The sequence below is a fragment of the Paecilomyces variotii genome, assembly GCF_004022145.1.
Source record: "Paecilomyces variotii strain CBS 101075 chromosome Unknown C8Q69scaffold_6, whole genome shotgun sequence".
Classification (NCBI taxonomy): Eukaryota; Fungi; Ascomycota; class Eurotiomycetes; order Eurotiales; family Thermoascaceae; genus Paecilomyces; species Paecilomyces variotii.
This window is the reverse complement of record NW_021167145.1, coordinates 337,011-361,410: the sequence shown is the minus strand read 5'-3', so window position 1 is coordinate 361,410 and position 24,400 is coordinate 337,011. Positions and strand designations below refer to the sequence as shown.

General features: G+C 48.5%; 9 protein-coding genes across 9 annotated transcripts; 6 read left to right on the top strand and 3 right to left on the bottom strand.

The window, feature by feature from the left end:
* Nucleotides 1-137: 137 nt before the first annotated feature.
* On the top strand, nt 138-1,690 carry C8Q69DRAFT_507314 (hypothetical protein; the record flags this gene model as incomplete). The annotated part of the gene is made up of 4 exons (XM_028632875.1): nt 138-170; nt 224-575; nt 627-790; nt 845-1,690. 4 exons carry the CDS (start codon nt 138-140, stop codon nt 1,688-1,690), a joined length of 1,395 nt encoding a protein of 464 aa, XP_028484578.1.
* Nucleotides 1,691-5,384: 3,694 nt separating this feature from the next.
* C8Q69DRAFT_275596 (putative cell cycle inhibitor Nif1) lies at nt 5,385-8,148 on the top strand. Its single transcript, XM_028626847.1, has 2 exons — nt 5,385-7,560; nt 7,625-8,148. Exons 1-2 carry the CDS (start codon nt 5,570-5,572, stop codon nt 7,767-7,769), a joined length of 2,136 nt encoding a protein of 711 aa, XP_028484577.1. The 5' UTR covers nt 5,385-5,569; the 3' UTR covers nt 7,770-8,148.
* Nucleotides 8,149-8,617: 469 nt separating this feature from the next.
* On the top strand, nt 8,618-9,668 carry C8Q69DRAFT_403495 (Fe-S cluster assembly protein dre2; the record flags this gene model as incomplete). The annotated part of the gene is made up of 3 exons (XM_028628000.1): nt 8,618-9,236; nt 9,299-9,531; nt 9,597-9,668. The coding sequence occupies 3 exons, from the start codon at nt 8,618-8,620 to the stop codon at nt 9,666-9,668; spliced, it is 924 nt and encodes a 307-aa protein (XP_028484576.1).
* Nucleotides 9,669-12,666: 2,998 nt separating this feature from the next.
* On the top strand, nt 12,667-13,915 carry C8Q69DRAFT_507311 (hypothetical protein; the record flags this gene model as incomplete). The annotated part of the gene is made up of 4 exons (XM_028632874.1): nt 12,667-12,851; nt 12,918-13,336; nt 13,410-13,534; nt 13,607-13,915. The coding sequence occupies 4 exons, from the start codon at nt 12,667-12,669 to the stop codon at nt 13,913-13,915; spliced, it is 1,038 nt and encodes a 345-aa protein (XP_028484575.1).
* Nucleotides 13,916-13,992: 77 nt separating this feature from the next.
* Nucleotides 13,993-15,180, bottom strand: C8Q69DRAFT_275453 (hypothetical protein). Its single transcript, XM_028626846.1, has one exon. The coding sequence runs from the start codon at nt 15,036-15,038 to the stop codon at nt 14,322-14,324; it is 717 nt and encodes a 238-aa protein (XP_028484574.1). The 5' UTR covers nt 15,039-15,180; the 3' UTR covers nt 13,993-14,321.
* Nucleotides 15,181-15,516: 336 nt separating this feature from the next.
* On the top strand, nt 15,517-17,356 carry C8Q69DRAFT_402954 (kinase-like domain-containing protein; the record flags this gene model as incomplete). Its single annotated transcript, XM_028627977.1, has 2 exons — nt 15,517-15,669; nt 15,719-17,356. The coding sequence occupies 2 exons, from the start codon at nt 15,517-15,519 to the stop codon at nt 17,354-17,356; spliced, it is 1,791 nt and encodes a 596-aa protein (XP_028484573.1).
* Nucleotides 17,357-18,214: 858 nt separating this feature from the next.
* Nucleotides 18,215-18,606, top strand: C8Q69DRAFT_507308 (thioredoxin; the record flags this gene model as incomplete). The annotated part of the gene is made up of 2 exons (XM_028632873.1): nt 18,215-18,246; nt 18,315-18,606. 2 exons carry the CDS (start codon nt 18,215-18,217, stop codon nt 18,604-18,606), a joined length of 324 nt encoding a protein of 107 aa, XP_028484572.1.
* Nucleotides 18,607-19,558: 952 nt separating this feature from the next.
* On the bottom strand, nt 19,559-21,483 carry C8Q69DRAFT_521113 (hypothetical protein; the record flags this gene model as incomplete). The annotated part of the gene is made up of 3 exons (XM_028633512.1): nt 20,933-21,483; nt 20,328-20,860; nt 19,559-20,271 (listed from the first exon to the last, which is right to left on the bottom strand). The coding sequence occupies exons 1-3, from the start codon at nt 21,220-21,222 to the stop codon at nt 19,559-19,561; spliced, it is 1,536 nt and encodes a 511-aa protein (XP_028484571.1). The 5' UTR covers nt 21,223-21,483.
* A 1,726-nt stretch (nt 21,484-23,209) lies between these two features.
* Nucleotides 23,210-24,152, bottom strand: C8Q69DRAFT_486830 (Alpha/Beta hydrolase protein; the record flags this gene model as incomplete). The annotated part of the gene is made up of 2 exons (XM_028631939.1): nt 23,210-23,511; nt 23,582-24,152. 2 exons carry the CDS (start codon nt 24,150-24,152, stop codon nt 23,210-23,212), a joined length of 873 nt encoding a protein of 290 aa, XP_028484570.1.
* Between the last annotated feature and the right edge of the window lie 248 nt (nt 24,153-24,400).

Here is a 24,400-nt window from a genome sequence, read left to right as displayed (position 1 = left end):
CGCGCCTCGGATCTAACTTGCGCTATTGATACGAAAGGCAGTCATGTGATCGTCAATCAGATAATCCCCTCTTATCGGCCAACAGACTTCTTCACAACTTCTTTTGATAGCGGTTTACATCTTTAACCCGGTTCAAGATGACGAGCGACGATCAGTTCTTCTTTGATTATGTGAGGAATAACATGAACCGAAAATTTCTATCCTGCGCTGACCATATTTGCAGCTTTCCTCGATCCCGAATGACGTAAAGAGATACTCGTTCCAGGTCGCAGATTCTATCGACCGTCACGTCGAACACGCAGCCTCTGTAGTGCGAGAAACGCTTGCGCAACAATCATGGATACCTCCTGCGATCCGGCCTCCGTCGAGAGAACCACACGGTTTCAGTCTGCCTTCCTCGCCTCAGTCAGTCATTGGTCGCGTGCGCGACTGGAGTTTCCGACATCGGGCATGGACTGCGGCTATCTTCGCCTTCGTCGGCACCGGTGGTCTCCTTATATACGGCAGCAGTCAGCTTAGTGGGAAGAAACGAAAAGCGCGACGAGCCATTAATGGGGCGCGGAAAGAAATTATCGGTACATGATGCATGCGCGCGAGAAAAATGTTCAAATGCTGACTTTGGGTAGTTATCGCCGGGTCGCCGCATGAACCCATGGTGAAAGCCATCGCTACCGATCTTGAACGCCGCGGATTCATCGTCTATATTACCGTTTCATCTGCAGACGAGGAACATGTTGTGCGATCAGAGAATCGACAAGATATTCGAGCTCTTTGGCTGGATCTGACAACGGTGCGTGTTCAGCTCGGATGATCACATACTGGAGTGATACTGACATGACTATAGACACCTTCGACGCCATCAGATATCCATCCGTCTCTGCATGAGATCCGGAATCTGATAACTCAGCCCCAGTCTCCGATGCCTGGTGTTCCGCCTCATACGTGCCAGCTGAGTGGCTTGATCCTCCTTCCTTCCCCGATATACCCGACGGGACCTGTAGCTACGATTCCGCCGTCGAGCTGGGCCGACACGGTGAATGCGCGTCTTCTATCTCCCATATTGACGGCGCAGATATTCCTGCCGCTCCTCACGCTGCGAAATACCAACAGCACTATCTTGTTCCTCTATCCTTCTATCTCCTCATCACTCTCCGCACCATTTTCTGGCCCGGAGGTCACGACAACCCGTGCCATTTCAGGATTTGCTACTTCACTACGACGGGAGTTACGTCTTCTTCGACACAACAACATAGACGTCGTGGAGATGCGACTGGGTAGCATAGACCTCGGTTCTCAGTTCCGTAACACACACGGTCATGTCGCGGGCACAGAGGTTCTTACGTGGAACTCGCAGCAGCGAGCGCTATATGGCTCACCGTATCTCGCTAGCATCGATCACCGTCCCGTGACCTCAACGGGTGCTAGCACCGTGCGCGGCTCACCTGCGAGAAACCTGCACTACGCTGTGTTTGATGCCCTAGCGCCGCGACAGAAGTCGATTTTTGGCAAGAGAAAACCTAAGACAACAGTGATGTATGTCGGTCGGGGATCTCGGACTTACGGGTTCATCGGAGACTGGCTTCCTGGGAATCTCGTTGGATGGATGTTTGGACTGAGAACGGGACCTGCTGCTGGTTGGGACAGCGCTGGTAGCGGTAACAGCAGTGAGACCGGGTGGGAAAAGGTCTAATCACTCCCACGGTGAGGTGTATGGCGTTCTTTGCCCCAGCGAGATGCGCAAACTGCAATATTTCCTCGCATATACCCTCTCTCTTACACTCTCCACTTTCTATATCAGGCTTTTCATAGAGGACTGGGCTGCCACCGCGTTCCTTCATTGACAAGTCCGGGATACTCTTTTTCAGCGCTCACTAGAGCGCTTGGGATCATATACCCGCTCACTTTGACCATTGTTGAAGAAAACCGGGGTTCTAATTTTGTTCATGTATAGCAAGCATTTGGCTGGTTTTTCCTGTATAAAGATCATCAGAGGCATTATCATGAGGACAGGGAAGGATTTACGAGTGGAGTTTTCTTCCGATGTCTGGGGCAACGGCCAGCCTAAAATCTATGGCTCTTTTCCCATCTCATAGTTTCGCAAATGCACATTGGCACTATCGCCTCTCCAGTGCAAACCAACCAAGCCCTCTACTTCCAAGACCCCATATCAAGCCTAGAAGGGCCCTTAGGATCTGGCCGAGTACCATAGTCAAAGGAGAAACTAAACGCCTCGGCAAGGCATGTCAGCTCGATGCAGGCGCGGCGAGATGGCCAGTGCGTTGCCGTCATGTATTTTAGCACCTTATACATTCCAGCGGCGTCCTCTCAAAACATGTCAAGAGGGAGGGTGGGCGCGACTTGAACAGACAATGGCTTTTTTACTTCCTGTATCTTGATGTTCTCTCGGCTCAGATGATACATTCCTCGTAAGAGGGGTTAATGGCAGCAACGTCATTCTTTTAAATGTTCTGGAGGAGGCTGGAGTCAGCCACACTTGTTGTTCTGGAATATGGTAGTTTCTGGGACATCTTGATGACAACACCTGATATTCTGTGTAACTCTTGAATCCATCGGGTATAAATAAATGAACCTATACTTCTGTTATTGTGGTTCTCGTGAATAGCCAGCCACATTGATCTCTAAGACAAAATAGAAGCCGGGAGAAGAGAAGAAAGTATATAATACCGACACCACCAACAACCCACCCCTCCCGAGAAGTGTCAATGGCACGAGATTCCCACTCTCGTAATCATGCATGAATCCTCCTATAATTATCAACCGATATGACGTACCAGGATGATCAATGACGTGCAGGGCTGCTTGAAATGGAATGGAACGTTTAGATTCTTCCGTTGTAGCATAGCCGACAGATACTGGGATGAAAAGCTAAAAAAAAAAAGTTGTCAGAAGTTAAGTAAAAAAGATCCGACATGAGGTTCAGGAATGCACGCTACGAGATTCTTAACTGTGATTGGTCTAGACTAGTAGAAGAGTAGAGGGAAATGTATCTGCTTGGCAGATTTTGAGATATGGAAAAGAAAAAAGGGGAAGTGGTCATTATGTATTGGCTTTTGGGGTACGTAGTAACTACTTGGCACCAATTACGTAGGGTATGTAGTTAAGTCCTCTCTCATTCCATCTCGCTAAGGTTTTCAGACTTCATTTCCTGTTATATGGATTTGATCGTCTTTGTATGTTGATGAGTCTGGATGTCGAGAAAGTTAGATGTACTTCGTACGGTAGTTAGACTCAAACTGTCATTAGGAATTGTGATCTCGGGACGGGTGGGGTAGGTAGTTATCCCCTGAAGTTGAATGGTAACTAGCCGATTTGAAATCAGACCTGATAGTTCAGTTACTACAGTACATAGCTAGCACAGGGCGGAAACTGTTGGATTTAGTAGTCAAGAGGAGATGGATATTATATGCTCTATTTGATTTTCTAGTCCTTAAAGGATAAGACATTAAAATGAGATGGCTGTTATATCTGAGCAGGCTTTAACTATGTATCCTTTCGAGCAAAGACGGCGGAAGGGCCCTTGGAAGTGCCACTCCAACGCCGTGGAGAAAACTATTTATTTTATTTTGACGTGCATATATAACCTTAAAACATGTCTAATCTTTTGACCCTTACTATGAAGTAAGCCCCTAATCCGAATACATCCTTTGCAATGAACGGCCTGCAATTGTGGCTACAAACCATCTACCTTAAGATACTACTAGTTAGAAAGTGCTTTATGATAGACCAAATCCCTCCTGACGGGATCGCGGAGGAAATTCCGCCCGAAGAATCGGTGATATTTCTCAAAGGGCAAAAGCAAAACAGTGGCCGGGAACTTGTCGTCTCAGCCTACCGTGAGAGTCGAAACATGGTCGTCGGTTATTATGCTTAAACATGACCGGCTGCTTATGGCAAGGAGGCGAGTTATGCTCTCCCGATCATCCCTCCTAATTGTTGTCTGTCCCTGACTGATCAGTTAGAATGAGATGTGTAGATAGGCAAGGAAATGTGTTTTTCTTCTCCCTCATGAGCAAGGCCAGCTGGATCTGCAGACTACTCTGTCGCCCTTGCCTAGACCACGCATAGATAGTGTACTGAATAGTAGTAACAACGGCAACAGTTGTAGATAGATGTACGGAGTAGATAGAGTGATATTAGCTTATCGGCTAAAAGCGCAGATTCGCTAGATTCCTCAGGCGTCGAGGTCCCTGTCTCAGCCCTTGCGACAGCTCATTGGCGTCTCAGACAGCCATGGCGTCCGGAGTAGCGACGCCAAGGGTGAATCTCCGACCATGAGGCCTTGCAGGGTTCGAGATGGACGGGGGGCCGATGGTGAGAAATAAGGGCAACCCCAAGATCCAGATACGGGACCGTCTGTCAGGGTCGGTGAGCAACAGGAAGATCTTGAGATGCAAGTGAGACACGCGACAGTCGCCATTCGCGGTTGGCGGCCCGTCACGATGAAGATCACTATATCCATGCTCAACCTGGGACGGCCCCAAAGGGGAGAAAGAGACAACGGGCTAGTATTTTAATATTTTAAATGATGGGCTTGGCGGCAGCTCAGGCCAAGGATGGAAGCGCGTTGTTTTTCTAGCTGGCACGCCGTCGAGGATGGGTTTGGCCCATGACGAATGGATCCGCAATAATAATAATGTCTGTTCTCAACAGTCAGTATGAGTAGACTACTAACTAGAAGAATCGCCAACCACGACGAGGAGCGTTGGATTTGGCCGTCTCACGCAGAATAATAATAATAGCTCACGGCGGGTTAGGACAACCTAGAATGGTGGATCGTGGGATAGATAGCACAAGTTAGAACGCAAAAAAAGCCCCTCTGGGAAATCCGGTCGAGCCATTCGCAGGCGAGCTAGTTCCCCTCTAGCAGCGGGAAGGGGGACGACGATGCGATGCCCCTGAGACCAAACGGTGGTTACCAGGGTTTGAGGTTCAACAGCCCACTCCAGCGTGGAGTCTCTCTCGCTGGCATGCCTTTCTCTGGCTTCTGCGATGCTTCCAACGATCCTCAAGTGTTCCAGCTGCGCCTGCTGAACTCCCGCCCTCTTCCTTCTCTCCTGCAGAGCCGTTGCTGCTCTGTTGTGATCAGAGTCACTCTGCACGTCTATCGCTTGTACTACAACTTCGATTCCCACCCCGTCTCTGTTTTCCCATTCTGCTCCCACGGCCTGGCTTGCTGATTCGAGCTGTCCGTTCCCTACCAATCGAGCCTGTCACTCCTTTGTTAACCCCGTCCGCCCTGGCCCTTTTCTACGACTGTTTCGAGAAAAGCAGAAGATTGCGACGAAGACAACTCCCACTCAGGCTCATCTCTCCTCGACGGATCGACTACTTACGCCACAGTATCAGCTTGATGCGAAACAGAGAGTCGATGAGCGCTTCAGCGACTGCGCCCCAGACCCTTTGACTGTTCACACAGCGCTCTCACCCATCGAACCGATCCGTTGAACAAACGGCCTCTTCGATTACACTATACTATACGATACTGATCTGATCAGGTACCTAGTTCTGAACGAGTTATTGACCGTTTGGTGTACCGGGATCCACCGTGATGGGGAACCCGCCAGGTCAGATTGAGCTACCTTCGCGGACGGGCGAAGGAGCAAGGATTGCGATACCGTCTCCCCGAGTCGAACACTTCGATGGCGAGATCCCTCCAGCCCTGTCTCCGCTGGATGCGTTCGCCGCCCAGGGACGACTGTTGGCCAAGCAACTCGATGAGTCGATGCGAAGAGACCGGCGCCTGAGCCGGTTACCACCCTCCAGCGTCGCAAGATCTTTGTCGCGACCAAGGCCAGGATACTTCCGTTCTCCTTCGTCAGCAGGGTCGCATGCGACCAAAAGTCCCGATCATGGCAGCAGTCCGGAGGTCGAAGAGCCGAGATTCAGACCGCAGTCCGAACACCCACGGTTGAGCGGTGTCCCGAATCTCGAAGCCTTGAAAGATGGAGAAGATAATGATCAGACTCCCATGAAGGTGCCTACGGATTCCAACGATGGAGCCGACTATTTTTCCCAAACGCGCTCGGAATCCCCTGCGGAGGATATGTCGATTCGGTCAACAGATGGGACCCATGGGCTCGCTGTGAGGGGCGCATTTGGAGATTCCGCATCAGGGCCGTCGCGAGAATCATCAATGGAATCATTTTCGCGATCTAGTGCATTTCCCAGCCTCGCACCGCCGGTCTCTCCCTACCGTCGACCACACAGTAGCTCCCGAAGCACTCATATGGAGAGCTCAGACGACGACTATACGAGCTCCAATGCCGGTTCCACGTTCTCAAAGCCGCGAAAGATGTCTTCCAGCAGCGCTATGTCGATGCCACACTCTCCCATGTCACCTTATCCGCGGACGCATCCTCGTTCGCCATCCTTGAGTTCTGAAGCTTCGAACACTGCTCCTCATCTACCCCGTCCGTCGTTCAACTTCTCTCGGCCGATGAGCCGCTCGAGCACGAGTCTTTCTGCACCCTCACCGGTGGGAGCTGAGGCCCCGCATGGTGCGCTTAACAGAGAGAATCGACCTGGACCGATTATGCTTCCAGAGGATGACCGACCAAGCTCTTCGTATGTGTACAGCAAATATGCGCTCCCGCGGGGCCGGTCTGTTTCCAGGAATTCAACGGTCTTTTCAGGCTTGCAGACGCCGCATTTTGAGTGGCAAGAGCCGTTATTTGAGAGTTCCCCTCCTCCCAGTGCAGGAAGCAACCCTCCAAGATTTTATCAGTCTCGGTCTCGGTCTCCATCACCTACTCCCGCTCGGGAAGCCAGTCTCAAGGCACCCGAACGGTCGCTGAAAGCATCCTCTGTGCACGGCTCACCAGCAAGAAATCTGGAAAATGCCCAAAATGCATCAAAGCCACCACCTCGTCTGTCTGCGGACCTTCCCCGTTCTGAAGCGCATGCCGACACATCCACGGGCGAAGATCGAGAAGATGCAAAGTCTACTTCGGCGGGTTCCGCTAGTACACTGCGGCCACAGACCGGTAAGAGTGCAGCATCTTCGCACCATCTAACTGCGGAAGAGCACCTTGCCAAAGGCATCCAGTGCCATCAAGACGGATCTCTGAAAGAGTCTACCTACCATCTACGCATTGCTGCCATGCAAAATCATCCGACAGCAATGCTGATGTACGCTCTAGCCTGCAGACACGGCTGGGGTATGCGCCCCAACCAGCGGGAGGGCGTTCAGTGGTTGCGAAAGGCTGTCGATTCAGCCGGCCTGGAAGTCATTGATGACAGTGCGGCAAGTACAACAGCCAAGATGAAAGACATTGCAGACCAGAAGACACACCGCGCGCAATTTGCGCTCAGTATCTATGAGCTCGGAGTCAGTCACCTCAATGGCTGGGGAATCGAACAGGACAAGGCTCTGGCCCTACGTTGTTTCGAAATCGCCGGCCATTGGGGAGATGCGGATGCTTTGGCCGAGGCAGGTTTTTGCTACGCAGAGGGCGTGGGTTGCAAGAAAGACTTGAAGAAGGCGGCAAAGTTCTACCGTATGGCGGAGGCTAAGGGCATGAATATAGTCGGCAACAGTTGGTATGTGCCCTTTTTTTTGTCGAGACGCTGGTGTCATCTATGTGCGGGACTAACAGATGTATAGGATCTACAAGGACAAGTACATGTCCGACGACGAATCTACCCCCAAGGGGCGGGGCCGGAACGCGAGAGATACATCTGACAAGAAACCTCGCAACAAGTCTCGAACCCGCAGCATCTTTGGGCGGAAGAAATCCGTACCAGCTTAGTACTGGCGTGCGAGCGCCGGATACATGAGTGGCCGGTCTTTTGTCGAGGGCTTGAGCATTCCTTTCGTACATAAAAACATTTCTCAGCAGATGATGCGGGCACCTTGGAGCGCAGGTTGTCTCTTCTGTTTGAATCCACCATGCGGCGTGGACATAATAATCTTCGTGATTGTTCGATTCTTTGATGGATACCCTATTTCCGACTGGATTCCCAGTCCTCTCGTTTTCTTTTCTTTTCTTTTCTCTTCTCTTCTCCTTTTTTTTCATTCTCTTTTTATCGTTTGACTTGGCTTTTCCCTCCGCCCCGACTCTCACCATTATAATGATGCCCACGACGGTCACATATAATTGGACATGCTCTTCAGCGAATGATGCGATCTCCATTTTCCCTTGTATCGGCCTGTAACAAATTCCGCCGTTCGCTTTTGCCTCTTTTCTTCGTTCGTGCCAATATCTCATTTTTTCCAACCATACATTGTGGCTGTCGGCGTCCTCTGTATTTCTGGATGGGTTACCTGACGGGGTCGTACATGGAGTTTCGATAGTTAGATTTTAGCCTCGTGCCATTAGCAGCCTCCCCTGGGGCGCCAAACAGAAAAAAAGTCGTTGAGATCTCCGCGGGGTCAGCAGTGTATTGTAATACTTGATCAGGCATTAGTTTCCTGCGACGGTAACGGAGCGCCGTCGATTGGCTGGGGCCTTAGTAATCTACAGTTAGTGATTATCTAGCCAGTTACCCCGCCCCGAGCGAGGTAGATATGTCAGCCAGCGTCCGATTGCGGTCCTGCCTGTTCATAAATTTCATCCTCCTGGCCCTCCTTGTCCCTGGCTGTAGACGACCAGCAACAATGCCTCACTCGTCTGTGACTATCGATCTTTCCGACGACTTGGACATGGCTCCTCCCAGTTTCAAGTCGAACGACGCTGCAAAGCGCACGCTTCTCCTGGCACCGCCGTCATTCGCCACCCAGGAAGAGAAACTGCGCAACCTCTTCACGACCTTCGATCGCTCCACAACAGACCTCCAGATGCTGGACCGTCTCTCTGCCGGCTTCGTCTCCCTTCCCTCGAACACGTACGATCTGGTTTTGGTCCTGACCGACACTGATAGCACGCGGCGGTCGGAGGCTCTGCCGCTGCTCACGCGGGAGCTCTACACTGCACTTGTCCCGGCCATGAAGACGGGTGCGAAGCTACAGACACAGGATAACTTCTTTGGCGCATCTGAGGCGCGCGAGGCGGTTCTGGCTGGGCTCGTGCACAAGGATGGTGGATTCGAGAAACCGGACACCACTGCGGCGGTCGCCGTTCCTCTGCGCTTTGGTGCGAAGAAAGCGGCTGCAAAGAAGAATGTTCCTCCCCCGCCTCCTGTGATCGATTTCACGGATGATCTGGGCAATGATGATGAATTGATCGACGAGGACACCCTGTTGTCAGCAGAGGACATGAAGAGACCTGTTGTGCCACGTAAGTCGACCCGTGATATTTCCCTTCTTTCTCTACGTCCATTTTGCTGACAGCCTGTGTAGCCCCAGAGTGTCAGCCGAAAGCCGGTAAAAGACGTCGAGCTTGCAAGGACTGCACTTGCGGTCTGGCGGCTCAACTTGAGGCAGAGGACGCCGAACGACGGGCCAAAGCGGATCAGGGCTTGGACACATTGAAGCTGCAGGCGGATGATCTGAACGAACTAGATTTCACCGTGCAGGGAAAGACAGGCTCATGTGGTAACTGCGCATTGGGTGATGCGTTTAGATGTGCAGGGGTAAGTCTTATCACAACGCCAAATGGATTGGAATCCCGTATACTGATTATCTGTTACTTATTTAGTGCCCTTTCATCGGTATGCCCGCATTCAAGCCCGGCGAGGAAGTGAAGATTCTCAACGAGGCGCAGTTCTAATGGGATGGATGGTTTTTGTTTCAGAGCAAGCGATTGGAAGGATCTCTAGACTTGAACTGGCGTTGCACAAAATAAACATAGAGGAATATGTCGGACAAAGCAGTTTCGACACGGTGTTTCGGCGTCAAGGATTTGGTTAATGGGCTGTGGATATACTTACATCTGTCATCTGGAAGGATGTCATAGCGTTGCCTTTTTTAATTCATTTGAGACAATATAGTTAGAGCGTTCTCAGTACCTTTTACTCCGTGTATTCCATTGCGCCTTTACCATACAGCGAACGTCGTCAGATATTGCTTTTCACGTGGGTGTAGTTCTATTCTTGCTTCCTTGATGAAGAAACTCCAAAAATAATAAATAAATAGATAAATAAAAATAACCCAGTCCACCCGTCTGAAAGATAAGGACAAAGTACCCTCGAACTAGCATCTAGTGAAGTATGACAGCTTATCATGTTTTTATTTTATTCTATATTTTCTTGAGACAATCACTCATTCCCAGGAACCCCCCCTGTAAAAGACAACATACTATCTTTGGCCTTGCATCCTCCCACGGAGGGATCAATGTAGCGTAAGGTTTGTCGCGTAACTGACCATCTGGTTAAGGAAGCGAGATAGCAACCATTTCTACTTTTCATGGGGGAAAAGAGGGATTTTAGACCTATTCGGAGATTATGACGAGCATACAATTTAGGAATTAGTTATAACTATACTGCGAGCTCAAGCACTAGTTATATTCACCTGGTCCAGGTTTCGTGTTGAGGATGTAACGTCTATGTCCTTATATAGCGAGAGCAGTTCTTAGGGCGTTGCCCAAGAATCCTAGTCTTTTGCTCCTGGCGCAGCGGTCTAGCTTAGAATGTTCCCTAGGAGTTAGGTCGCGCCAAAGGACTCGCAGTCAATTAATGATTCAGAGCAGTAATTAGTCAAGGGTTTGTTCTGTTCCTGGGACAGACTTTTTGGATGTTATTGAATTTTAGCTGGACATACACTTCTCTACATCGTGGAACCCATGGAATGAAAGCTCGTTAAGATGTAATAGCTTCTTTTCAGTGCATATATGGGTTATAAGTACAGTAAGTACAGTACAATTCGAATAGCTTCGAAGGAAGAAAGAATTTCCAAGCGCCGTCATCGGCGCTGTGGTCACGCGCCAAACTGCTTCAGACACTCTGGGTAATAGAGAAATTAAAGTGGGAATGGAATAGCACCCTCTATGAAAGGTTGCCAAGCACCCAGTCCATCAAGCTATGAGTCAGGTGTACTCTCTTTTAGACTTGTTTGTCGTCGCAGAAGAGGTTTCAGTGGCGAAAAAAATACCCCTCGTTGGCCGCGGCTTGTGTCGGATGGTCGAGCCCTGCGGGGGCTTTTTCTTTTATACTACAAGCTCGAAGGTTCGTCCGTCCCCGTGGGGTAGAGGAAGTTAAATCTAGTTTAATGTGAACTAGTGAACAAGTTACGAAATCACCAAGCACAGACAATAATGCCCACCGCTCTGGAGTGTTATTGTTTCTGGAGAATTAAGCCCTGTAAATCATTGTCGATCTTGTGTTAATCGAAGGTCTGTGGGATGTCTTTATGTTTATAGCTAACACCCTCTCAGCTATCTTCTTGACCTACCGCAAAATGCGAATTAGCTACCCTCACAACCCTTGCCTACAAAACAGCCACCACCACCACCACCACTGCATCCCCGTCCGGGGATGCAAATTGAGGGGAAAACCCGTCGGGGGCCGGAAAGCTGGAGTATTGATTGGATGGTATTCCACGGCAGGCTATCCCAACCCATGTCATGGCTTTCGGCCATGATTCCAAAAGCTTCGAGTGATTCCGGCCCTACGTGGCTTTATCCACAGAAGAGTCTGCAGCTAGTATCCTATCCTGATTTTGCAGTTAGGACCAGGCCATCATCGATACAACGCAATTGCAAATGGCCTGAGGACAAGAGCGGGAAAGTCCAATTGGTGTCAAAGCGCTGCTTAAGTACTGGTCCACAACCCATGGTATCTAGAACGCCACTTTTGCTGTACTCGACAATAAGGCCGGCTGGGTTTGAAATTAATGTCACCAGGACAAACCCTAGTATGTGTAGCGTTCGGGCCCTATTGGGTGCCAGATCGTTATCCTAAGATTCGGCTTTGCGCATACCGTGTGAAATTGCAGTTTCTATTGCTGCAAGTGCTGACGATAGTACTACACTGGCAGGTTCCTTCGCTAGTGACAGTTTGTGCTAACCATATATCACTAATAGGCAGCTAGTTGCAGGAAAGAAGCAGAAACCAGGGACATTACCTTACCCATAATGTCTCTGCACAGTAGTAGATATCTTGTGTCATAACTAATTACTAAATTTTGGATCTACCACTTGCTAGTTTAAACTATATTGGTTCCAAAATTGACGCACATGGTTGCCGTATCGGTGTATATCCCGATATGCCTAGTTCCATCTACTTAATGCCCACGATGCAACGCCGATCCTTTTTAGACAGCCATAGTTGGCTCAATTGGCGTACTCTAGGTCATTCTCCGCGAGCTCGTTACCGACTGTCATCTTGACTCCACTGACCTTAATGCCGCGGTCATTTGAAAGGTGACATGTGATGGCTATTTTTTGTGCTCTTGTACGTCTATATCCTGTTGAGCATCAAGCGGCAATACTTTCGATTCTTTCGAAGCTGGTCTGCGCTTGAATTGTGCTGTCTACTTCCCCGAGTCAAGGGCCTGGAGAGAGCGTCTGACCCTAGTCCCTGGATGGTTGTGCAGATAGTTCCTTCTTCGCTTGGATAGGACTCTGACATATCTCTGCTTTTTGCTGCTGTATGCCGTTTGCGCAAACAAGGCACGAGACAAATACGCGCCGGCAGTTCCCGCTGAAACGAACGCTGCGCAACCAGCATTAACACAACAACTGGCAGAATAAGACCGCTATATGGGGCTAGACATATCTGGCACAGGGCATAGCTTTTCTGGAAATCGATACCAGTAAGGAGAACTACAGTATGGCGGAGGACAAGTCCCAAATCGAGCAGTATAATGATGCGGAGGGCAACGGCTTCAATGGTACCGCTGGCGTTGCACCCGCCAAACCGACCATTGGCCAGCGCCTCAAGGCTCACTACAAGAGATGGTGGTGGGTGCATGTTATCATATTGATAATTGTCGTCTTGGTGGTCACCCTTCCAGTGTATGCATCTGGCCTTTTCTCCTCTAAAGCGGCAGGCATGATCACAGACAACTAACACGCAAACAGAGTCTACGTCGGATACCCTCATATCGCTCAACACGATATCAGCGATTCGACCTTGAATATCACGCAGTTGATGATCTCGAATCCCACTCCGGATTCATTTGACCTGCACCAGACCCAAACTCTCGGAACAAACAGCAGCTATCATCCTTGGATCTACTCGTTCAACTCGACGGTCTCTCTGGCTGGAGCATCCGCTCCTTTCGCCTTCATACCGGTCCCGAAAGTCAAGTCGAAGAATGGAGCTGAAATTGTCATTGATGACAGGGTGCAGCTGGCCAACATATCTGCGTTTAGCGACTTCTGCAAGGCGACGATGTTGAATGAAGAAGTTAGCTTGAATGTCTATGGAAAACCGGAACTGAAGGAGGGTGGTTTGCCCAAGACGAAGGTTACATATAACAAGACCGTGACTATGAAAGGTAAACTGATGTCGACTCTCTCTAAATCTCCATTGTTCCCGATAGATACTAACCCTGATATCTCCCATTCTAGCCCTCAACAAACTCAAGGGATTCAACATCACTGAACTGCACGTCCTGACCAAGAACAACCCCGACGGGACGAACATGAATGGGACTGTCCTCATCCCGAACCCTAGCGTGTTGACACTCGAAATGGTCCGTCTACAATTTATTCAGCCCCCCTCCTCATTATAAACAGTCTGACTAACCAATTACCCTCCACTCCAGGGCAACCTAACGATGGATCTCTCCGTGGATGGCACACCCATCGGCCAATCTTTCATCTACAACTTCACCCTCCGTCCTGGAAACAACATCACACCCATGACATCAAAAGTCAACGAAACCGTCCTCATTTCCATGCTAACTGAGAAGTACAAGGATGGCATCCTACCCCTTGATATTGTCGGCAGTGAGAGCGCCGTCAATGGCAAAAACCTGACTTATTTCTCTGAGGCGCTCGCGGCGAATACTATTCACGTCAATGTGAATGCCGGCGCGGCACTCGCTGAGATTGGACTTTCTGGTGGGCTGTAGCCATGTCATTGCTTCTATACCTTTCCAGTTGGGTAAAAGAGGCCGTCTTATAACCGAAACCTGGCAAAGTTTGGTTGATACGGCGAGAAGTCCCATCTTGGGTTAATGTGTTGTTGCACCCATTTTCTTCTTTTAATTGACAACACTTCCTGCACTTACTATTTCTGCTTCCATTATTACCGCTAATTGGCTATCTCATACAATGCGAGTGATACAGTGATGTGCCCAGGGATAAAATGGACATATGGGAAACGTCAATGAACATGCATTATTTCAATTATGTGCTATTCGGCCACAATTTATAGCGTTCTTGAGCTATCTATTGAGCACCTAACTCCCGATACAAACTACATCTCTCTGAAACGGGATTCGGCACAACTCAGCCGCAATGTTTGCCATCACGTAGTCACGACGCTTTGCCATTACTTTCAGAAGTAAAGCTAAAGAACGGACTTGAAACGTAGAAGGGCCGCTCCTGGGGAGTGTCTTCAGCAGTCGAAGCTCCGGTATCCTTTGCATTGCCCAAGAGTGATCGTATGCGATCCTGAAATGCCGAGTTATGCATCAACTTCCCAACAGACTTGGTAGGATCTTCCTTATCCGAGAATCTGGCATCAGGGACTCCCTCAAATGTAGCCTCCGATCCTACTATCCACTTCCTACCCGTACGAAGACAAGACTCTTTCATCTCATCAGCGCTTCGATTGATCATACTCCTCCAAAACTCGCCCTCCCCTCGATTCACCAGACCCTCTCTATCCAACATCGCCACAGCACCAGCAACCCAATCCTGACAGTTTCCCACTCCCCATTCGGGAATATTCGATTCATCTTTCCCGAACGCGGAGAGTAACTGGGTTGTTCGTTCCTTTTGTTCTTGCGATAATAAACCAAGCTCGCAGCGGCCTCTTAGTACTGGGTCTTCAAGTGGCTGGATCCGAGGATCATAGATGAAACCGTCATCTGTTGGATTGCGAATGTGGTAAATTTCGCATGTGGAAGAGGATATTTCGTAGATGACTATTCCAACGTGGGAGGGGCCATCTCCAAGGGTAGCGTCACCGCGTCCGTAGACGTTTATGGCTAGGCCGTAAGTTGGCGGATGTGTAGCTTTTGAGTCCATGAGAAGAAGTGTAATAATCAGTACACAATGAGGAGGATGTAGGTATATGTTACGGTGTTGCCTGTTGTGCCGATTGATCGCGACATCACATGATGCTAATAGGTAGGTACTTGATAGCGGGGCTGGATATGCGAGTTAACTGACGACTATTCGAAAATAAGAATAGACTGAAAACTGAATTGAAACAAGACATCCCCGCGAAAAGAGGTTATATCAACCATATCACATAAAACATCTTCCATATTTAGCCTGGGTGAGGTATATCGCTGGAGAAGCGTCAGCCATCACGGAATCTCAGACAACCTCCAATTCGAGTCGCGAGATCTCAGCCTTGTCCATACTTTGTGTTGGCAGCCATGTCGATTGTATTACGCGTTGCTTTACGACATTGAGATCACTTCTATCTCGTAATAATCACTACGTGTCTACGACAGAGTGAATACGTTTCTTGATGTCATCGCGAGATCTGCAGCGGGCTATGTCTGATCTATCGAGACTATCGGAGTCTAGAGCAGTGAATAATGTCCTGAAAAACCTTGATTCAATAATTCGCGAGGCACTTCATAGAGAGATATGTGGGTTTGACTTGAAGGAAGGTAACCCAAGAATAGTAGAAGCTATTGTCCGAAAGGTAAAAGATGAAACAATATACAGTCGATACCAATACTGAAAGTGAATAGTTCCTCGAACATAATTCTCTGATACCTCCGCTTCAGGTTCAAAGAGCAAGTTACGCTTTGCAAAAGACGTTGCGATGGCGGCGCTTGTCTTCCCCACAAGCCCTTCTTGAGGAAGCAAAGTCCATACTGCCACAATTGGGTCTTTTCCAGGCGACTTTTCAACAGGGAAAACTTGTGATGTGGACTAAGATAGATGAAGAAGTCATGAAACGTTCTTCATTGGTCCATGAAAGCCTCAGCACATCTCAGGGGATCATGAAGTTGGGCCTTGGAGCAATAGAGCTTGTTGCTAGCTCCCTTCTAGCGGATATTTCCGGAAACGACAGTGACTCTAATCATTCGGCCTCCTGTGTCGTTGAATTCAATATCCGTGATACCTACGGAGGTCGTAGAGATAATCGGTCATTTCGTTCTGTGGTGCATCAGGCCCTGGAGGGATTAGTGCCGCTAATCCATTCACACTATCCGCTGCTCTTTGAGAAGATATACATCATACGCCCGTGCGAGGAATATCTTACGCGCCTTGAAATTCCCGAATGCTTGTTAACGAAGACGATAATTCTACATAACCGAGACGATCTAAAGCTTCACCTTGGAGTGGAAGCGCCACCGGAAAACGGTGCTGCTCGAGAACTACCAGCAAGTGGCGATTCTTTAGAGCTTGAATCCATAGGAAAGGACGTGCTTCAGTCGGTGGGGAAGACAGAAACCGCGACGAAAGACTATGTGACCGAGAACGAAGAGGAGTCTCCTTCTGGTTCAGATCAAAAGTCCAGCACACAACCTCAGCCAGAACCGATGGAGACTGAACCACGACTCATATATTCAGAAAATATTGGATTTCCAACTATCATTTTAGATCCAGAAGATCTGAAGACGGCCGAAGATCTCTTCCCAGAAAAGATGGGTGCTCGCGTGGTCTTTGCTGATTCAGACATGGTGACTAAATTCGGTCATGGCGTCGGGTTAGCTGAAGCCGAAGCTCTACATTTAGCATCTACGCGGACAACAATACCTGTTCCAAGACTACTGAGCGCGTATATCCTTGATGGGACAGGATATATTATCATGTCGTACGAAGAAGGCGAATCTCTAGAGAATTACTGGGACCGGGTTTCGAAAACAGAACAAGACCGCATACTAAGATGCCTACATGACTATGTACGGCAGATGCGTGAAATCAAAGGCGATTTTATCGGCGGGCTTGACCGGTCCCCTTGCCGAGATGGAATTTTCGAGGCAGGCTACGGCGACTTCCAAAAATACAGCTATGGCCCGTATCAATCAGAAGAAGACTTCAACGAGGGTATAGTCCAAGCCTTGCGAGACCGAATACGTCCTGAAGTTCTTGCACGTGAGGATGACGAGGACTCAATCTTTTTTACCAGCGAATATATATTGTATCAGACGGTAAGAGGGCTCAGAGGCCATGAAATAGTATTTACACACGGCGGTCTGCACACTAGCAATATTCACGTTCGGCCTGATGGCACGCCGGTAATCCTGGATTGGGGGTTGGCTGGGTTCTGGCCCGAGTACTGGGAATTCTATCGCGCTATGTTTAATCCTCCTTGGCGGCCGATTTGGGATCGCATGGTGGAAAAGATTATCCCACCGTACTACCTATGTGGAGTATAGTATTATGAAGAATATATTTGCGGCAGCATGGAACTGAGGGACATGGGCCAGGACGTCAAGATCTTTAGAGAAGGGTACATTGTGCATGGGGAGTATGAATACAGGTGTAGATAGATGTAAACGTGATACATGAAAATAAAATAAAAAGGAGACCACTACTAAATTATGTCCTATCACTTCACTATCAAAAGCGATACTTTGAGTAGCAGAAGAACCAAGTACTAAGAAGGCATAGACTAGCTAAGCTTATCACATTCAATACCTACTTAGTCTACTAGTCGAAAATATTAACCTTAGCCTCATCTCTTTCTTTTTCTTAGTTATTTAAACAACATGATTCTCTAATCGCCGCTACAGGACGTCAGTGGAAAAGAGGTAAAGAATTAGCGGAGATAGAGAGCTCTGGAGAATGCCTATGTTGAGATCAACATCCGCTGTACTTAGTAAGTAAGTACACTCTCCAATCTCCATCTGAGATAAGATCCTACTAATCCTCTTTCAGATATTGGCGGCCCAGATATTCAATTCTTCATGTGGCGATACTTGAATAATGACATTCTGGATTGTTCCGTTCTAGTTAGTTATGGTTGATTATACTTACATAATCGCAGCACTTTTTCGAGCTTTCTCCGCGTTCCATTCCATCCGAAAGGGTTAACCAAAAAAAAGGAACTAGGAATCATGGAGCTCTCCCGCCTCATCGTCATTCTCGCCATCTGGCTCGGTATAATTCTCCCCCTTTTCCCTCAAATCAGAACAATATCTATCATTATAATAATTACTAACATCTAGCTATCCCACCTAGCAATCCGCTACTACTTAAAAACCCGCTCCAGAAACACCTCCGACAAAACCACCATGGCTCACGGGAAAGTCATCGAGGTGGACAAGTGCGTTTTATCTCTCCCCCGAATCAAACCACCAGTACTATCCACTAACATCTCTACGTATATAATAGTCCTGTCATCTTCAAGGCCTTGACCTCCTCAGGCCCCGTCGTCGTTGACTTCTTCGCCACTTGGTGCGGTCCCTGCAAGGCCGTCGCCCCCACCGTGGGCAAGCTCAGTGAAACCTACAGCAACGTGCGCTTCCTCCAGGTTGATGTCGACAAGGCCGGTTCAATTGCGCAGCAATTGGGTGTGCGCGCTATGCCGACGTTCGTGTTGTTCAAGGATGGAAAGGAGTTGGAGAAACGCGTTGTTGGCGGGAACGTGAAGGAGTTGGAGGAGGCGATTAAGTCGATTTCTTAATGCGAGACGGAATTTCTCCGTGGGGCGCCCGATATAGTATTTGACGCGCTATATATAATATGAGTGAAACGAAGCGGTTGGAAGAGGGGGGTATATGCTATGTCCTAGCTATGCATTGCCATAGTTTGTATAGAGCATGACTTAACGATATGAATTTAGAAATTTATAATCTCGATTCATTGCTGCTCAGCTAGGGAGTGTTTTCACAATAACAATAGCAAATGAGATCTCGCATTTCTTCTTGTGCTTATTTATATTAGGTCACTTTACTTTCAATCCGCCCAATGGCGGCGAGTTTGAGGGGTGGGTGACTCGTTCCCCGCTGGGTTTATGAGAAATTAATCCTAATAGACAATGTACAATATGTTATTCGATATATTCATCCAAGTCACAGATAAAAAGGAACGTGAGTTACAATAATATTGACCATTTGTACACCATGAGGGTTTTGGATCCATGGAAAATGTGTCCTGATAGGAACAATAGTGATAGAAATATTTGATCGATATGTGATTATTCAGTAGGAAAACCACAGCATAGGGGAATATGGTAATAGACAACTGTGAGGCTATCATCAGGAGATAGCGACAAAAATACATCAACTTAATGGCAATATGTAACTTCCAGAGAGGGAGTAGTATAGACTTTCTGCCTCTTTTCGCAATTATAGCATATCTTCGCCAGACGCAGAATGAGTACTGGATAATAGCCAGATGAGCAAAAACAAAAGGATCCAAACAAAGAACTTTTTATGGATCTAGCACTTAGACCCATTTTTGTCATAACATCGTACTCTCGTGAAGAACATGTTGTAGCCATTTTCTGTTTGGGAGTTCAGTTTCCGCGATCAGAACCTGACAAGATGGCGTATTAAGAAGTTGCTATTATTGTTCAATGCATCGTGCCGTCCGTCTGGGCATAATTGTATGCCTTTTGGTGAGAAGAGGAGATCTCAGAATTTTATCCATCCTTTCTTCACCCCTTCAAAGAATACATCTTCGTCGACGCAGTTCCAAGCGTGTCCGAGTTCACCTTCAAGGTCGTGCTCGATGCCCTTTCCATGTGGACCTGTGTAGCCGTAGGGCCCCTTCGAGGTTGGCATGAGGCGTGAATTTGATCCTGAAGGTTCCGGTTCGGGCCACGTAAAATCTGAAGACACGCGAGCGAGATCAAAGTTGCCGTGTACAAGACGGTTCACAGGAGTGAATATATAAGGACCGACAAAAAGCTCAATGTCGAGACAGCGGTCGCTTCCTGGGTGTGAAGGCGTGACGAAGTATGAGGTGCGGAACTCGATGAGGTCTCGAGCATTTTGGAGGATATCTTTCATCTTTGTAACGCCTTCAGACGAATGGAGCGCAGAGTGCTCGTAGCCGCAAAGTCTAGCAGCGCGGACTTGTACGTCGCCCGTCCAATGCACGGTATCGGGGGAGTTGAAAAGGGAGGGACAGATTGATGGGATAGATATGCAGAGGTCGGTTAGACGAGGACAACTCAGCAGGGTGGTGCAGTAGTGAGATTGGGTCTCGTGGTTAGACAGTAAAAGACGCTGTGTGGAACGGGAGTCTGATTTTCGGTCCTGTTGATTGCTGTCCTCTGCCAGCAGGGGAGAGTATTCGAGGACTCGCAGCGTGGAGCTAGATGCCTTGACAAGTGACATGACCCCTGTTGTAATCAGTCAGATCAGGCCGACATGATACAAGTGCTTGCACAAGACTCACCAGCTATGGAGACACTTGATATCCTAGTAATATGTAGAGCATCCAGGCCAGTAGCCGTCCGCGCGATGACTTGCAAGTCTGCATCCGTGATGGGCTTGAAGCTCGTATCTCCCATGACCTTGAGCCTTTTCAGATTCTTGAAACTGACACGGGGATCTGCAAGTGCCTGATTGTCGATCGGACGTGCGGGTGCCTTCAGCTGCGATTTGGTAAGGTTGGTAGCCCTCAGTTCTAGGGACTCCAGGCCACCTCCGAGTAGCTTCTGCCACAGCTCCACCGTGCCGTATCTAACGGATATCCACGGCAGCGAGAGAGAACGTAGGTTGGCGCAATAAGACAGGATCTTGAAGATCTCAGTGTTCGCCTCAAATGTGTAGAGACCATCGAACCACAGACGGCGAGCACTCTGCGCTAGATCTGGACATTTTGCAAAGCAACGTGCTGTTTCCCGAACATCGTTGTACGGATGTCGATAGACGACTTGGCCTGATGCATCCTTCCGGAGGGTTTCCAGCCTGTCGGATTCGATCCATCTGTCTCATAAGTTAACATACTTTGCTCGAGTAGACGTAAGAGACTCAAGTTTTATCAAAGATTATATATACCTTTCACTTCCTCTCCAGGCGCGTATGTAGAGTGAATCCGCTGCATATTTCAAGGCCCATTTCCTGAATACAGAATTTACTTGACGAATAGAGCTAGCAGCATGCCATCTGACGGAGTCTTCCGGCCGTCGTCCGCTGACATAGATATCGAGCTTGACATGCTGGAGCGGCTGCGGCGCTTCAGTAAGACCATACGAGTATGTCACAGCATCGCGTCGATTTAGTTCGACCGCATATGAGAGGATCAAGTCAACAATCTCATATGGAAGCTTGTCAAAAGCCAAGGTCATGATGGCGGTGATAAGCAGGAAAACATCAGAAGAACGACGGTACTGTGAAATAATCAATGCTGGGACGAGATTGCCATGTCTACTTCAAGTCATGTTCGCATGTCTGTATCGTGGCATGATAGTCGACTTTTATAGTTCCACCCCCTCGGGACATTGGAACCGGTGACACATAAGGACACCCAGGAACCAGGTTAGATTTTAGCAAGATGGTAATTGAGAAAGGATTACCAAACAGCACCTAATATGACTGGACAGAGAAGTACCGGTATGGAACTATCCACGCAAAAACTTTGTCCGGCGAATATTGCATCACATCGTGCTGTCGAGAGTGGCTCATCCCGAGGCTTGGCCGATGGATGAACCAACGCAAATATTGGCGCAGACCGCCGAGTCATTTGTCATTTGTCCTGTACCAAATCAGGGGAACCGCCTCTTTCGAGCGATTTCGACGAGCGTTGCAGCATCACATCAGCCATAGACTATCCACCTTGACGGCGGAAAAGCCGCAACTTCTGGGGATCGACAGCGCCAACGTGACCGGATCGCCCTCCGCAATTCGTGACGCCTTGACCCGATCAGTCTCCGTGCGACCCCTGGTTCAACGACGCCGTCCCTTGCTGCTCCGGATGGATCTTCGCCGGAGAGCAGCCAGACAGCCTACTTACTTAGCTCTCAACAACTCCTCAAGATGCTCTGTCTACCACATTGCGCAAACAGTGGCATTGTCTTCATCCCCGTTCTTTTGTTTTGGTACCTCATATTGTCTAGACTTTTCTTCTTCTCCCGATGCGGAGGCGGCCCGGAAAGCTCTATGCGTTTAGTCATGGATTCCACCGCCAAGAAGGCTGGAAGAATAGATGTCGTCAGGCCGCGTTACTATGGGGTAATAGGAACATTGTCTCACATCGTTAGTATCTTGCTCAATTCTCTATCAGGAAGTTCAAACTCCGCATTTGCCAGCTGACCGAAAGAGACTTGCGCGCCGCAAGAAGACCTTGTGTCCAGACTGTTGTGGACGCCCACTGCGTGAATAATACTGACCTATGAACTTAGATCCATGAATAGAAACAATTGCGAATTCTCGGCGGGTAAAATGTCGTTACTCTGTGCACATAGATCCATAAAAGACATAACGGTGCGGAAGAGTCGGTAATACGACTTCGATCATTCCATTCTTCTACTGTCTCACTGCCGGAATGGAAGCTCAGCTCCAGACGTGACCGCTTTTCTTGTGAAATGAAAAGAATGACGGAAAGCACATATCATAGACAACTGGCGTTGTATAGTGGAGTGTAGGGTCGAGTTGAAACAGCTCGGACTCTGGTTAGCAACCTTAGTACGAATAGTACAGTAGGAGCGGATTCGACCTGCCTATCACTTGACTTCCGGAATGCCAATGACAGCGACGCACTGAGCTCGTGTGTGCGCTACTGCAAGTAATAGAAGCTTGCTCTAGAAGCAAATATGGGCAACGAGCTCGTTCCTTCTGTCCTATGCAACTCCTGCAAACGTACGTTCACCTGACCGGAGATCAAGTCGGTTACTGAGCACATTCTGAAGACTTCAGCAAACTCGAATAATTCAAGTATTCATTGCATTTAGCATTTAGTTCATTATTCAAAAGTACAGAGGACTCGCTGAACAGTCCTAAGAAGCACTATAATCATCAAGGATTTGAAGAGAGGAATAATGCAGGAAAGAAAGAAGGGCAATGAGGACAATGCTCTAAGGAGGAAAAAATCGCTTCAGCGCCCCTCACCGCCATGATTATTGTGTTCATTTCCGAATAGCAAAAGAAAACCAAAACGTAATTAGCTGGGTTTCTACCGACTTCGTTTCGACATTTCATATCAGACAATAATACCCCGCAATTTCCAGCTCTTTTAGACTCCACCGTGGCGTATACTTAGATCACCTAGCCCTTTGTGGAGCCTGGTTTGGAGATTTCGACTCCAAATATTGGACGGCTGATTGAACAGCAGGAACATCACGGCACCAGTTCTCGAAGGAACTCGATGATCGCATCGGCCATCTGTTGAAGTCCCGGGTCCTCGAGGGGATAATGGCCAGCGTTTTCAAGTTCGACGATTTTCACCGGGACCTTTTTCACACGCCGCAAGACCAGTTCGCTTAGATGCAGCGGCGTCCATTTATCCTTGGCCGGCTGCGTCAGAAGGATCGGACAGACATCAAATTCCTCAGGCTCCAGGGCAAGCTTATAAAACGCATATGTCGATAAGAAATGCATTGAAGCCCAGGAGCCCGCCGAGGATCGATCAGCAAGGAAAACTTTCAGGGCATCAGGATTGTTGGCCAAGGCGGACATTTTGCTCGCCATGGGCAGTCATAGCGATCTGACGAGCGGCAGGTCGCTGTCGTGCGAGAGGTATTCCCACTCTACTCATGAAGAGGTCCCTAGCCGTCTCGTCACGAACTGCTTGGATACGTTGATCCAGGAACGTCATGCCCACGATGCCTTTGACTTTCTTATTCAGCGCAGCCACATGGTAGGTCAGCATACCGCCGGCGCTAAGTCCATAGAGCACAATGGGTCGATCATCTTTCTCCAGCTCAAAATTGATGAAGTCGTTCGCGATATTGACCCAATCGTCGTAGGAAACGGTAGTATGACAAGCTGTCTTGGTGCATCCATACCCTGGCATATCGACGGCCACAACCTCGAAGCCTGCAGTATGCAAAGGCGCTCCCAGGATCATTGACATTTGGCGTCCATTGGTCCCAACTCCATGGTGGAGAATTACGCGCACTTTAGCTGTAGGATTCCTCCAACGGTCTAAATGAATCGTATGTCCTCGATTTTCCCAAAATTCCTCGACGGGAGAGTGGTCGTCCGTGAAAGCTAGACGCTGTGGAAGGAATTTCTGGATATCCTTCCAGGCCTTTTGGGTTTCATATGTAGGAGGTGCCATTTATTCGAATATTTTCTTTCTCAGCAAGCACGTAGACCAAATGCGAAATTGGTATGAAAATCCGTGAGATGTTAAACAAAAAGAGACTCAATTAGATTACAGACTTTGCGGAAGAAACTATCAGTTACATACTATATATAATGAACATTGCACGGTATCGAAATCTGATACCCAGATTGTCTATACTTCGAAGTCATGATCATCTAGGTATCAGATTGTCTATACTTTGGAATCATGATCATCTACGC

Excerpts from the sequence above, each read along its gene's own strand:
- C8Q69DRAFT_275596 (XM_028626847.1), top strand. The coding sequence starts at position 5,570 with ATGGGGAACCCGCCAGGTCAGATTGAGCTACCTTCGCGGACGGGCGAA. Across the intron at positions 7,561-7,624 it reads AATATAGTCGGCAACAGTTG|GATCTACAAGGACAAGTACA; the intron begins GTATGTGCCCTT and ends ACAGATGTATAG.
- C8Q69DRAFT_275453 (XM_028626846.1), bottom strand. The coding sequence starts at position 15,038 with ATGGACTCAAAAGCTACACATCCGCCAACTTACGGCCTAGCCATAAAC.